The 15,241-nt window shown below is 42.0% G+C and overlaps 1 protein-coding gene across 1 annotated transcript in view; it reads right to left on the bottom strand.

Moving 5' to 3' along the window:
• Positions 1-248: 248 nt before the first annotated feature.
• LOC117243478 overlaps positions 249-15,241 on the bottom strand; it is a 60,008-nt gene continuing 45,015 nt past the window's right edge. Inside the window, exons 2-3 of the mRNA XM_033510998.1 lie at positions 10,324-10,570; positions 249-3,367 (exon numbers count right to left, since the gene is read on the bottom strand). Coding sequence (XP_033366889.1) covers positions 3,042-3,367; positions 10,324-10,570 — 573 coding nt within the window. The 3' untranslated portion in view covers positions 249-3,041. The remainder of the gene's footprint in view (positions 3,368-10,323; positions 10,571-15,241) is intronic.

Here is a 15,241-nt window from a genome sequence, read left to right as displayed (position 1 = left end):
TTCTATACTCGATACGCCTCTTCGATACCTGCTTCATTTTCAGTATAACTTTGTTCAAAGACTCGCGATACACAAGCAAATGTCGTTACCTATTTCATCGTTAACTCGAGTCGCAACGTACGATAACGTTCTTACGTAAAACTTTGCGAGATCTTGCGACGTTGGCAGCAACTTCTGACTTCACAGCGTTACGTATTTATTATTTCGGTTGGAACGCAGGAGGTTGCGGGAAAAGAAAAATCGTTGGAAACCGTCGAAGTGATTTATTGTTCCATATTTATACACATAATAAGCGAATACGATAATATCGTATTAGGTACTAGATCGTATTGTATATATATTCATTCATTTATTTATATATCGAGCATTCTGTACAATAAATAAAGACTCTAGAGCATTTAAAACATAACACGGTGTACTCCCTTGCGATTGCCATCGAAAAGTGTACAATAATTTAACGAGTTTCCCCATGCGTATATTGTATCGTCCTTTCAGACACCGTTCGTCAGAGGCGCCACGACGACGACGCGACGCCTAGCATTATTCGATCCGAGGATGTATATACACCGCACAGGGTTTTACTTTGAACTTCTCAAACAAATCGTAACAATTCCCCTCCCCGTTCGACACGGTCGATGAGATCACGTTCTCGCGGGAAGCTCTGATAATACTTGCTCTTCTTCAACGCATTGAACAACTCGCCCGAACGCGTTCGTTTACACTTTCACGAATATATTCAGAGAAAACATGCGACGTACGAAAAACATTGTCACGCTGTCTATGTAAATGTGTGAATCGATAGTCTTGCTGTGTTCCTGGTCTGTTCGAAAATCGTTAGCCATCGTTATAGCTTGTACGAAACATTTGAAATTCGCATCGACAGAGAAGACGCGAGTCGCAGACGATATTGTCCACGGATAGAGCGTGTGATATGTTGGCATTGAAACGGTGGCGCATAGAAAAGAGTAAAAGTCAAGTATAAGATTTTGCATGCTCGGATGTTCGTATAAAAAGGCATACGAAGACGCAAGACTGGCAGAATTCAAAGGTCTTTATAAAAAAGGTCGTCTCGAACGAATCTCGGCTAAGTATAAAACGATATGTCGCGTGTTTCTATGCGCCAGTGATAACGGTCTGCGTGTATTTGTGTGTATGCACGTGTGTGTTTAGCGTACGAATATCGAATGAAAAGCGAATGTGATCGAGGCAAAAAGGACGCGGCTACTCGATTCGGCCGAACCATTGGCCCAACCTTCGAACAACCTTTGACCTTTCATGACACGAGTAATATCTCTAACGATAGGGTTCAACTATTTATACAATCGTGCAACGTACACTGCTCTTGCTGCTGCTTTTTCGTCGTCGAATAAAATCGTCCTCGATAATCGAATCCATTCGTTAATTGCGATTTATTTAGAATGGAAATTTCTTTATCCTAAAACGGAGCTGAAAATAGGAGAGAGATGCGCAGGGAAAAATCGCGACACGATCGTCGAATTTCGTGTTTGTCTCAGCTGATGATTTTCCAATTTCAATTTCACGGTTCACTTGAATTTTCCTCTCGATTAGATCACTTTCGGCGAGCAAAGAATCGTACCGATCGTGTCACAACGAAACCTGCAATTTCGTTAAACTTCCACATTACGGAATGAAAGGAACGACGCACCCGAGTCATCCGAGGCTATCCGTTTCTTTCTCTGTGCACCGTTCGCTTTCCCTTCTCACTCATTCAACGAGCGAATAGACGAATCTTATAATCGGCTACTCGATCGATCTTCGTCGAAGCGACGCGATCGCCCACGATATATTACTATTGTCTTCTTAAATCCACGAACCGAGATACATACAACATGCATTTCTATCTAACGTGACTAATGTTCACGGGAACGCTCGTTTCGCTTTCTCAAACGAGCATTATCTTAGCTGGAACAACGAGTTCTCCGAACGTTTAACTCTTTCAGCCCTGGCCAGCGTTAACGCCGGCAAATTTCATCCTCGCGTGTCAAACATTTTATTTCCCTCTTGGACAACCCTCTGTAAGTAACGTATTTTGATATGTTTGTCGAAGAACGATAAACCTGAGAACATTTTACAAGCAAACCTATGATGAAAAATAAAACCGCAAAGGCGTACCATATTTCGTAGCATACACAGCGACACAGGAAAATCGGATATGTTGCGTAAAAGGAACAGAACTTTGCTTTCTCCAATTTCTTGCCAATGCCGCTGTTGTCGAGGACTGAGAGAGTCAATAGCATGGAGAATTTGAACATTCCGGTTCCTCCTCGATTTACGCGATCGTCTCACACTTATCGTAAACGCGCGGTTGCACAAATTTCGAGTCCGTGTTGTTTCAGTCGAGAGGACTCGAGGGATCGGCAGCTCCTTCGAGGAACAGAGGTCCCGCGGTAATAAGCACAGGAAGAACCTGGACAAGAAAACGCAGCACAACACGCTATCCAGCGGAATCGTTCCCTCGGTGCCGTTGGCATCGTGCCGAAAAGGACAACAGCCGGTCGACCCGCCCTGACGACTGTGCATCCTTTCTCGTACAGGATTCACATGGCTGAATCACGAGGCCAACGATAGATTCGCGTTTCTCGTTCGTCCATCGTCGGACAGACGCGAGACGACCAGATTCTCGTTACGATTACGCCGCAGTCGAGGTTTCGTGCAACAGACACAAGTCGCGTGATCGTTAGCTGCGTTGGCAATTAAGGGGAGCTTTTCTTTCGCGATCAAAAGAGGAGTCTTCTGTTATCGGCTGATGTCGTTAAAATCGATCGTCCTTTTCTCGATACCTGCGGAAATTGTCATCCCGTTCCTCTTCTCGAGGGTGAGCAACGAGCTTTATTTATTTCGTTTCACAGGCGGTCTCTCTCGGGACGGTCGGAGTTGTCGATTCGGAGGACTCGCAGTATACGGTAGAGATCGCGAGAACTCGGATAGAAAGATTGTTAAAGATCATCGTTAATCGACTCGCCAAGCAACTAACGATTTACCCCGAAAATTTGATCGTTTCTTCCTTTCGATGATTACCACTACCAAGAACCGAAGAAGAAGGTTGATAGTATTCCTATTAAAGTCAACCAGCCAACCAGATTGAAGGATCCTCTTCTGTAGACAGCGTTGTTCATGCAGGTCTCCCGGATGCTGATGTTCTTGAGGCCCCGACGGCTCAGCAGATTGTGAACGCCTCGTTTATCGCTCTTCTGTAAGATGTGCTCTCGCGAGAGCAGCAAGGAATACAGTTGATTGTCCGGGCTCCGGGAGCAGAAAGTCAACACCATGTCTGAGGCCACGGCTTTCATTACGTGCACGTTCCCCGTGAACTGATGGTACGGTCTCTCCGACACTGTCAGCGTACCTGTCGAAATCGTCGCGATCGATTAGAGATCTATGCTTGCAACACGATTGTAAGTGGTAACGAGGAAGCAAGGAAGGAGAAGGAACACCTAATGTAGAAGAAGCGAACAGATTCTGGAATTCAGAGGAAGACGAGAAGAAGTGTAGAATGTGCGTAGAGGGTGAGAGAACTGCGATACGTTACTATACTGTATAGAATGTAAGGAAGTAGATAGAGCGAGGGGTAGCCTGGAGAAAGTGGGAGCGGAAGATATTGCGAAGTAAATTGGCCGAGGGATTTAGAAAAGAAAAAGAAAGACCAGCGAGATCAAAGATAGGGTTACGTAGTAATAAAGTGAAATGAAAGTAGAACAGATCGAGTAAATAAGCGACCAGTTAATTAAGGAGCGATAGTAAGGCAGCGATCTACTTTCTAGGCTCACGAGGTCGAAGATAATTAAACAAATAGTAAAATAATACTCCCGATATAGAAAGACGAGTGATGCTATGTCATTGGAATTTTGAACCGGTGACACCATGTGATTCCACAGGTTTGTATAATATTCTTAAATCCTTTTATATTTCAATCTTGCTCTCATTTTAGCAAGCAAAAAGAGCTCGCAACGTTTTAACAGGATGTTTAACGGAAAATCGAAACCGGGAATCATGCATAGAGATAGGATACTATTTATGGAGATATTTTTCGATCGAAAAATTGAAAAAATATAGCTGTATCGAAAATGGCCGGGAGAACGTAACGGGGTCAATGCTGCAATATACATGCAGCTTGACATTCTGATATTGAAAATATAAAACTGTCGAAGTTTGTTTTTTTATATGTGCCCATCACAGCGACATCATAACGCGGTGCATCATTCGTGCGTACCAGAACGAAAGAAGAACAAATTGTTCGAATCGTTGGTGGATTTTGAATGTTGCACGACGGGGGATGAACGGCAGTTTGATTAACTCTGTGTCGGTTAACCGCAGGAATTGCCAGGCGATTGTATCTCGTAGTACGACCTTGGAAACTACGATGTTCGCTATTCACACAGAGAAAGGGTAAAAATCCATACTGTCTAAATCCGTCTAACTATAACACCGAATTAAATGCTACTAAACGATGAAACTTCATTTAATGACAAGCTTTAAACGCAGCTAGAAAACCGAGGAAGGAAACATCGAAATAAAATTGTGCCAAAGAGAACGAGATCTGACGCTGCGGAGAAAAAGTCCTGAATCTGATCCCGAATTTTCTTCGAAAAATCTTCTCGGATCACCATTTTCCCTTGTTGATTTTAATTTCACGGAAATCCATCGATAATGCATCTGAAACTGTAGGAGCAACTTGGTCTCTGTTCGCAGCAATATTTCTCTCGTGTATTCTATGCGTTCCATAGACGTGACGTTGCTTCGTTCCAAACGAATGGAACTGAAGCATCGAAATGATTTGAAATCGGGGAATACGCAGCCGCGATTCAAGGGGAATCAGCAGCGGAAATCAGTGAATCGGTCTGATTATTGTCTACGACGACTGGGAATGCCGGTGTGCTCCCGCTGGAAATCTGTCACATTACGCGCCATTATGTCGTTGATGGTGTACTTACGCCACTGATTAGGAATACGCGCAGATAGGATTATCGGATGTCGCGCTCAGTTTACGTATGCCATTCCACATATCGCCACATCTACGTATCGCCATTCATTTTTCTTACCTTCAATGCATGCGTTCTACTTTTCCCAACGATCTCACCATTGTTATTTGCCTTTCCAACGACGAACGTCGGTTTGCGTGTTCGAAGAACTGCCAGATAATCGAATATACGGGATGATCGTTGCTGAGAATTTTTGTTCGAAACATCGTTTCGTAAGATGGGCAGAGCGACTTGAAGAATCGTGGCGATCGTTCTGATCAACACCCCTGTACAATACGGAGGATCGTTAAATTTGGCGTTTTTTTTTTTTAAATCGTTAAACGAACGTTACGTTCCTGTTGAATGTTTGGCCGATAAAACGCCGGGTATTATTACTTGGGGAAATGATTGTCACGCGTCTGTTACGTGCCAATCGCAATAACGTCAACAGCCAGTACTATCGTATTATTATTGCGTCGTCCATTAAGCTGTTTCATCATGTAAACGGTTACTAGCCTTCGGGATATTGACGTTTAATCGTATGAAACTAATTGGAGCGGCCGTTCGGTCGCCTGAAATTTTTACTTCACGTTTTCATCGAACGAATCATTTCATCAATTATTTTGCCGCGTTGCCTTGTTTATTTCCGCGTCGATCCACGGGACATGCACGTTTCGACGATGATTCGCAATAGCAGCAGCTTACAGGGAACAGCTGAAACGCTCCGGGAATGAATTCAAGACTGCCACGGAGAGATCTTGTCGTTCTCGCGCGCAACACGCGCCTTTGATTTATTTTTCATTTTCCAAGTCGAGTGCTTTTATCCGGACTGTATCCGTTTTACGGTAGAAACAGGAGGGTCGGGGAATTGGCACTGAAAACAGGAGGCAAGCACGCGACAAACAGAGAGACGCGAGAACTCTGTTTAAAAAGTGACACGGTCTCGTTGTCTCGATAAAGTCTGTTGAATTCGTGGAATTTTTAGTAGCGTGTCAACAGAAACGTCATAGAGATATTTTCCGTTGAAAATCAGCGTATGCTTTGTTCCGCTGTTTCGAAACTGAATTTTTCGCTAACCCGCCAGATCGCGATTTTGTTTGGTCGATTCGCCTTCATCTCATGCTCGTTCGTCCAAAGAATTCAGACACGACGCTGAGTCGATTATATCGGCGATTGATCACGTAAGGAATCTGTCACAATATGTACGATACGGATTTTTGTATATACAGGGTGGTTGGTAGTTACCAAGAATAAAAAGTTTTCGTTTGAGGCTTTGTTTTCGAGAAAATCGACTTTGAATTTTCGCTCGGTGCGCGTGCACTTTATCACGTCTCGTTATAACGGATCTCACTGTAGATCGTTGTTTTTTTAATTTTTAAAATTTTTAAATTTTTATTCTATATTTTCGACTTCTTTTTTCGCGTAGAATCACCCCCTTTCCGCTTGTACCACCAGTTACCAACCACCCTGTATATTTCGTAGCACGCAATGGTATAAAATTGCCGCAAGCCTGAATACTTTTGGGAAACACCGTAAATTGAACGAACAATAATATCGCAAAATTTGTAGCGCTTCGATATCGCGATAACATTGCAAAGTGCTAATATTTTACGCTGTAATATAACATCACTTGAAATTCTAGAGAAATATCGCTTTTATAACATACAGCGAATAATCTATCAGGAGAACAAACTTTTGCTCGCCACTGTGGACAAGACACAAGGTTCGCCTGGTAGCCAATTTGTCAATGAAGCAAAATCCAACCATTTAATAACGCGGTGCTACTCTGATAAAAAAAAAAAAAGAAAAAAACAAAGGAACGGAGGAAGAGTTTGAAACTAAACGAAAATTTGAAAAGACGAGATTCGAGTTAAACGTCGTCTCGCGACCAAGTCCAAGGGATAAGTTTCTGGCGAAGGAGAAGATGTAGAGGAGGCTTCGAGAAATCTCGATCCGCGAACGCATTGTGCTCGCTTTCGCCAACTCTCAGCTGTCCGTGGATACGAGACAGAAGAATGGAGCCGCGAGATGAAAAAAGGTAGCCCGGCAAGGGGCTTTTGAAAAATTATTTTCCGCGTCGACGGTTTCTCGCGGATTTCCCTCGCTTGTCCGCGGCTTCGTTTCTCTATCCCGAGCCAGCCCATAATTGGATGGGCTGACTTCTCTCCGGCATGACCGACGAGACCACGTTCGGCTCTATTCTCGCTGACAGTTAACCGATAATCACGCCGACTACCTGGGAATTCATTAAGATCGTTATCGGATGCACCTTACGACTTTAATTGCCGCCACTGGTTTCCTACTTTGTTCCTAAGTCTCTAGAGCTCGATAATTAGCCGCTTAGAGGGCGATCGTTCGGCGGAAATTGTCCTCCCCTGTGATCGCCTTTTGACCGACTACTCCACATATTTCACGCCTCAAACCATTCCTTCCTCTATCGTTCTCAGCGTTTCTCAGTCGTTCTACATTCTGTCGTTCGTCCCAATCCGATCGCTACCAATAATCGACGAAAAACGTTCATTCGGATTTCCATTACTCGTAGTCGACACGAATTCACACCGTCGTTGTATCTCAGACTATTGGACCGAAGGATTTCCAACAGGAAGATATCACAGATATCGTTGGTCGAAAGTCAACAAAGGTTGCGAGTTCTTGCGAGGCTAGCTTCGATCGAAAACTATGATAAAAGACGCTTTTACCATGGAAGTGACCGTTTATCTGTTTGTCGATCTCGTTCTTAGGAGTCAACCAGTTCGATTGGCTATTTCGTTCCGCCCCCTTTGTTCTATCGCGTTTATACGGCTCATTGATCACCAACTACGAAGGCTGCATCGGGTCAATGAATTGAAACTGCTTTGAAGTTAGGAGCTGACAACTGGTAAGCCACTACTCTTGTAGGAACAGTTCTGTTTAGAATCCATCGGACCATACCGAGACGCGATTTCCAACCAGATGATGGATCTTAATTCCCTCGATAGAGGAATCTATCTAAGCGCCAATCTTCTTCCTGTATATCCTAACAAAATTCTGGTCTTATCACGCAGGAGAACAGAACAGTTCTTGTTGAGATATGTGTAATTTTCTGTGCTGGACTGAGTTAAGTGCGTAATAGAAAAAATCTTATATGTATATATCAGTGTGTGGAAGTATGTGTGTGTGCGCAGCGTCTCGAAACAAAGGAATGTAAACAGTCAGTCGGTTAAGGGTCGTCGAAGAGTCGGTTTACAGTCGGGTATAGTAGAAGGTGCTGAGACGCGTGCAAGTGTGTATCGATAAATATGTAAAGAATCGTGCATGTAATAAATATATCATTATTTTAGTAATAACTGTAAATATAAATTTAATGTTCCTATAACATTATTTCGGCTCCAAAGATCCACAATTCTCAACAGTTCTACATCGGCAACAGGAATTTGTCACGAGAATTATTTCGTTAAAAAAGAAAACCAGTGACTAAAAGAATGCGTTCGTTTGTATTGGGCACGACTATAGTTCGATACAGGACTATTACTAATCAGAGTATCGGCTCGATCTTTCGCTAAAAACAAATATACAGGGTGGTTTGTAACTGACGGTGCAAGGGGAAAGGGGGTGATTCTACGCGAAAAAAGAAGTCGAAAATATATAATAGAATAAAAAATTTTTTTTTTTTAATTTTTCCATCGACACAACGATCTACAGTGAGATCCGTTTTAACGAAACGTAATATAGTGCAGGCGTACCGAGCGAAAATTCAAAGTCGATTTTCTCGAAAACAAAGCCTCAAACGAAAAATTTTTATTCTATATTTTCGACTTCTTTTTTCGCGTAGAATCACCCCCTTTCCGCTTGTACCACCAATTACCAACCACCCTGTATTTGCCAGTATATTGTACACATACGGTCACGTATATACGTAGTACACAGTACGTATGTCACGAGATACACGCAGGATATTTGTAAAGTAGTTTCTAGACATTGAAACGAAGAAAGAAAAAGTGCATAAAAATATCGTCCAAGGCTTATTTCTCAAGCTATAAATAATTCTCCATTTCACGTTGGAAATACACTGGTAACAAAGATTCAAGTTATCTCGCTTACATTTCGTATGCGTCGTCGTTTCTTACTTTGACATCCATGAATCAAAGCGAATAACATAATATCGTTAAACTGAGAAACACGACGCACGAGCATTCACATTAGCGGCTAGCCAATTTGGTCGCGTTTAATCTGGTCAGTTATCGAGGAAAGTATATTTCTGGGAAATCGGTTACCTCGTCAGCTTACGATAATCGTCTTTGAAAGAAGTTCGAACCGAGTAGCTGCAAGTTATCGAGCTGTTCGTTATTATCTATCGGTGAGGAAACTTCATTGGAGCAGGAACTAACTGGGTAGCTTTTTTATTTTTTATTTTTCTCCCCCTGGCGCCACCAACTGCGACGTTTCACGGGGGAATTATTCTTCCGTTTTATGCGCCACGAATGGCACGGTGACTATCCTCGCGGACCGAGAAAAACCGTTCAGCAAAATCGTGGACGGCAGAATCATTGTCGGGAATTACGCTTATCTACTCGATTTTCACTCTTTTTCACAGATTTAACAGAAAAAAATATTAAATCTCCACAGCTTTTTGTCAAGAACGCTCAAAAACAGAAAAGAAAAGGGAACAAAGTAGACGAAAAAGTCAAAAGATTATTCGAATTAATTTTTCCCGCTTGGGAAAAGCTCGTGAAAATTTTCATCGGTTCGCAAAAGAAGTATGATCAAAGTACCGCACCTAAAATTCTGATAAAGCGTCGTTCTATGAGTCCTAAAGCCTCGTGAAACCACAATCGTTTATAGCAAACGCGATAGGACAGTTGTAAAAAAAAAAACGTAAGATAACCCGAGAAACGAATTGTAAGTTTGTCCACCTCAAACGATCGTAACTTCGAAACGAATGCACGAAACGAGAAGATTCAACAGCTACTTTGCAAAGGAAATTGTTAATTAATAACGATAAAAGTCGACAAAAGAAATAAGTAAAGTATTACATTAAATATGCAAATATTCTGCGAAATATGTTTGTTATTAAACTATAACCTGCTTCTAAAACAAGTTGGAACGCATCGAATACGAAGAATTATCGCATTCATATTTCATTTCATATATTTCATTTTTCTTTTTTTTGGATTGTAATTTCTCAATAAAATCATCGTCGACGACGAAGTGTGCCATGTACGTTGATGGCGTGTCGTATCAGAATCTTAGGTGCCTGAAGTAGAAATTTGATATCCTTTTCTGACTATCTTCCTTTGCGAATTTCACAGCAACTAAAATGCCCTCTTCGTGTTCCGAAATTGCAATCTGGTTTGGAATGAGTTACCATTTTGAAAACTGGAGGAGATCCAGAAGCCCGGCTTCCTGCTGATGTCCGGTATCCGGAAGGTGTATTCCACAGTGCCGGCCTCCTCCACCCACAATAGCTTCAACGAGGACAAGAACTTGGCCGATTTCTCGGCCTCCATCAGGTTCACGATCGGACAAGAATCGACCACGTACGATCCAACGGCAGGTTTCGACGAGTCGACTTTGTGCTCCAGCACCTCCACCACGTACCACTTGCCCATTATCTGAAATCAATACCGGCACAAATGGATTTATTACGTTCGCGTGCTAACGCAAACGCGCTCTGACGCGTTCCGATCGGCAAAGCCGGACTGCTGCAAAGCCGGACTCTGCTGTAAATCCGGCAGATTTAGGAAACGCGAACGGGGGCTTGGAATGTTGCCTGTTGGTGCTACCCACAGTTTCGATCGATGCGATTTTCCAAGATTACAATTGTTTCAATTTGTTTACGAATTGTTCGTTACTCGTTGACAATGAACCATCGTAGTTCCTTATCTTTTTGGTAACATTAAACGAGTAGAGTTACGTAAAAGCGTTGCAATTTTATTTCATCGAAGCTATCGTCAATAATATAGATTTGCCGAGTGTAGAAAATTTTCTCGTTTTTTTAACGTGAAATATATTTACTTACTTTATACAGGGTGGTTGGTAACTGGCGGTAAATAACGCGAAAAAAGAAGTCGAAAATATAGAATAAAAATTGTTCGATGGAATGGAAAATTTTTCGTTGTCTCGATGGAAAAATAAAAAAAAAAATGTTTATTCTATATTTTCGACTTCTTTTTTCGCGTAGAATCACCCCTTTTCCGCTTGTAGCATCAGTTACCAACCACCCTGTATAATCGATAATAGGAATTATTTATTTTATAGTACGAATATGAAATACAGAACGGACACGTACGGTGTTCAAAGATCCTCGAAAGAATCAATATCGATTATCGATGCACCTATGAGAACGATCAGGCATCCTCTTACGTTCTCATCTTCACAATCTACCTCTCGATTCGAGCATTCGAATGTCATTACCGGACTATCAAATTTTGCAAACAAATTTACTAGCTTAGATTACTTTGGTGGTTCTCCGTCATCTTTCGAATCCAATTATGTACAGAAAGCTCTCCGATGTGGGTTAGACAATTAGGAAACTCTTATAGGTATCAATTATGTATTATGGTATTTCACCTACGTATCAAGAAAGGGCCAACTCGTTTAAATAAATAAATAAGAAATAAATATGTTTCTTTCGAGATGTCGAAGAAGCAAACCGTATATTTTTCGAACATTCTAGTAATTTTTGAGAGTGCGAATGGATTCTTTCCGAGTAAAATGATAGAACATATACGTGGAAAAATGCGAGGGAATATTTTTGTCGAAAATGTCGATGTGATTTTTAATCAAACATTGAATTTTCGCTCTATACTTCGTTATCATGATCTTCCGCCGGTTCGATGCTGAATATCGACTGCATAGTTGGCAGTTTCTGACGAGAAAATCTGGAACGAGGGAAATTCAACGAGTTTTTAAATCGAATGTCAATTTAAATCCCGATTTTGTAAAAGTTATCTGCATAATTACGACCGAGCACCGTCCCAAACGATCCAATTTTTCGAATTAGTAGCACGTTTTCGTCTACGGTAATTCGTGTATCGAAATGATTTGTCCGTTTATACGTATAACGGCAGGATAATAAAAGATAATTCTATGAAATGCGCGGAGGACGCAACGACGTAAAGCAACGGCTGCCACCGATTGAAATTAGAACGGTTGGCTTATCGTGTATTTTCGCTGTGAAACAATGGGATGCATCTTAACCGATTTAAAAACGCATCGAGGGAATACAGAGTTTCGTAGAATCGAATTTATCGATTTTTTATGCTTCTTAAAGCATCGTTTTGTAATTACCGGCGAGAGAAAATGTGCAAACTTCAGCTACTGTTCATGGTTCGATGCGGTGTAACCTCTTAAGTACGAAAAGTAAAAGTTTATGAAAGTGTCGCGATCCATTTACCGCGATAGATTTTCGCGATCGTGAAAAATTCTCGTCGTTTAATAAACCATCGCTCTTCGGTTCCGTTCCAATAAACGTACAAATCAGTCACGAGAAACTTTAAAAATTTTAAAGCAACTTGACACGGGCTTAATCCACTTTAACTTAGCTCTAACTTCTCGCAGCTAGATTGTAAAGTTGGAAGAGAGACAAGAGTAGCGATACCCGTCGTCATTTTGACGACTGAATCTTTAAGTAGGAAGGAAGATCGAATGACGCGATTAAATGTTAAAATAAATGATAATTCACGGGCCAACAGGGAACGGGTTGTCGTTCGTGCCGCAGGAAATCGTTCGCTCGACGAGATAATCCGCTGACTTTAGCCGAGGAACGGATAATTCAAGCTCGTGCTTAAACTAAATTGGCGACGATTTATTGGCCGTGCAATCGGCCATGAATAAACGAAGAGAAATAATATCGATCAGCTGGAATCGGCTGGGGATCTCGTTGCTGGAAACAACATTTCGTATATTTAGCACGAACGAAGAAGAAAAGATCTGATTTCGATATTAACTGCGTTTTGCAACGAGGAAGTCGATCCGTCGATAAAGCAATCATCTGAAATCTTGCCGTTGATTTGATGTGCGGATAATTGAAAGTAAACGCGTGCCACTTCGATTAATAATTAATACCGTAATCACGAATACCCATCGTGATTACGAGATGAAGCCGCGAGCATTTCCATCGGATCGCGTGATTTCTAAATGAATTTTACGTCGAATTAATCGTGATATCTATATTCGAAAACAACGGGTATAACGATGGCCAATTAACGAAGCCAGCTCGAATCCAGTTAACGTTATGTTGCTGTAATCCAGGATTTAATCCATTCGCAAGAAATATTTCGCTATTCTCGAGTATTGAAACCGTGGCGATCAACGAAGCCACGGAAGTAATAAGATTCCCAGTGCTAATTAATCGACAGTTAACCGTGCTCGCTGCAAACAACCGCATCGTTGTCGAAAACTTCTCTTTGACCAATACTCTCGAATAGCGTGCGCTCGATTTGCCTCGTTTCTCTCGGCAAACGCAATTTCGCCCGAAAAGTAACGTAATTTCATTCGCCGTGGCTGTTGTTCACCAACTTACCAGCCTGGAACATACTCGCGGACATACTCGTTGCTATTGCGCTAAAAACGTTGACAATAACGGGGCCGCGATCTGTACGCAAAATAATTAAAATAACAAATGCCTGGTACTGGACGAGCCGAGCGTGAAAATGCTCATCGGCGAACACGGAATACACGGCGGAACCAGAGACGCATAGGGGCGATTTATTAAAGTTACGCCGCGGCCTGATACACCGACCGGCCATTCGTTCCGGCCCGCACGCGGTATTGCTACGGAAAACGGACTTTAAACTGGACTTCATAGTGGCGCGTAATTGCGACGCCCGGCTTTTATGAAAGGGGGCAGACGCGCACTTTCCACCACGGGCCCTTCGTTTCTCCCGCGGATATTTCGCAACAAGCCGCGCCAGAGATGGCCAACGGCGGATTCATTTTTCAAGGGTAATTACACGCTCCGCTACTTCTCTCGCTCGTTTATCACGGGATATTAGAATATAATTGCCAGGCATAGGCGCGCGCGCGTTTTCCCATTGTCGACGACACGATCGAAAAGTCGTTCTTGTTGGTCGAGGAATTGTAAGGTAATTTGCAGATGTATCAATTATCCGAAACCCCTAGAAATTGGAAAAAGATTTATCGCCAGATATGCGCCCCTTTAGGCTGCGGGCTAATTCGAACGTAACACCATGTGTTGGTATTTGTCTATATTTTACGCAACTTGATAATTTTAACAATCACGGGGATCGTTTTTAATCGGGAAACGCGTACCTTTGTGCGTTCCTTTTGTTTGTTCCTGTTGGGAAATTGGATAGCAGCGTCGAAAGGTTCGTTGCAATTGCTACGACGCGTGTTGATAATGGAACGACGATGGTAGGGAGGGAGTAGAATGCAACGTCGAAGCAACGGCGAAATATTTCCACATACCCGTGGGCAAATTCGCCTGTTCATTACTTTAATTGGTTCACGGTCCACTCTGAAATTACGCAGCCTCTAATATACGCGAGAGCGATTGTCGTGCGGTGTACGCGCGACCTGATTAAACATTGCCTTCGATGTACACGAAATGACTAGTAATTGACTCGTTGTGCATGCATCGTTACATTTATTTGGGAGAATGTCTAAGAATTACAAAAGGATAAATGGATAGTTTGCTAAATATTCGTATAAATAACGCTGAATACGATCGGTGATTGCCTGATGTCTGATTATTGGCGGTGTTATATCACTTAATATCCTTTCTTCGGTTCTTTTTCGACAGAGATTCCATTGGATCTTTTCGTTACGTTCGTTATCGGATAAATTGCCTTTTTAATCGTTGAAAATGCTGTTCTGCTTTTGTTGAAATGTCTTGTTTCTTTACAGGTGTTACTCCTGCACTTTTGTCTTGTCTTGCACTTGTCTTTCATTACAAACTTTGTCAACGCTATTGCGTTCTTCCTTTATTACTGGAGTTCCTTCTGTTTAATGTACTTGCAATTGTATTACATTTTTATCGTTCAAAAGTTCTTAATTTAATACTCTTCGACTGGATTTTTATTATTGGAATTCTTTCCTGGTACAGCGTGTGTCGAAGTCTTTTTCTAATATTAAAATTCATTTTCTGAATTCCTTTTATAATTGTCCAAGTTATTTAATTTCGTTCGCTTTAACAGAACTACCGAGCCATCAAGTCGCCTTTTTTCAACGCGGGAATTTTCCCTTTGCTCCGCTCGCATCGACGAGGTTCATGCTCAGCACTCTCGTACGACTTCTTTTACTACTCAAGTCTCTCCTTCATG

Source organism: Bombus vosnesenskii, unplaced genomic scaffold (genome assembly GCF_011952255.1).
Source record: "Bombus vosnesenskii isolate JDL3184/JDL3185 unplaced genomic scaffold, Bvos_JDL3184-5_v1.1 scf7180000013266, whole genome shotgun sequence".
Taxonomy (NCBI): domain Eukaryota; kingdom Metazoa; phylum Arthropoda; class Insecta; order Hymenoptera; family Apidae; genus Bombus; species Bombus vosnesenskii.
The sequence above is the reverse complement of the archived record's forward strand: the minus strand, read 5'-3'. Positions and strand labels throughout refer to the sequence as shown.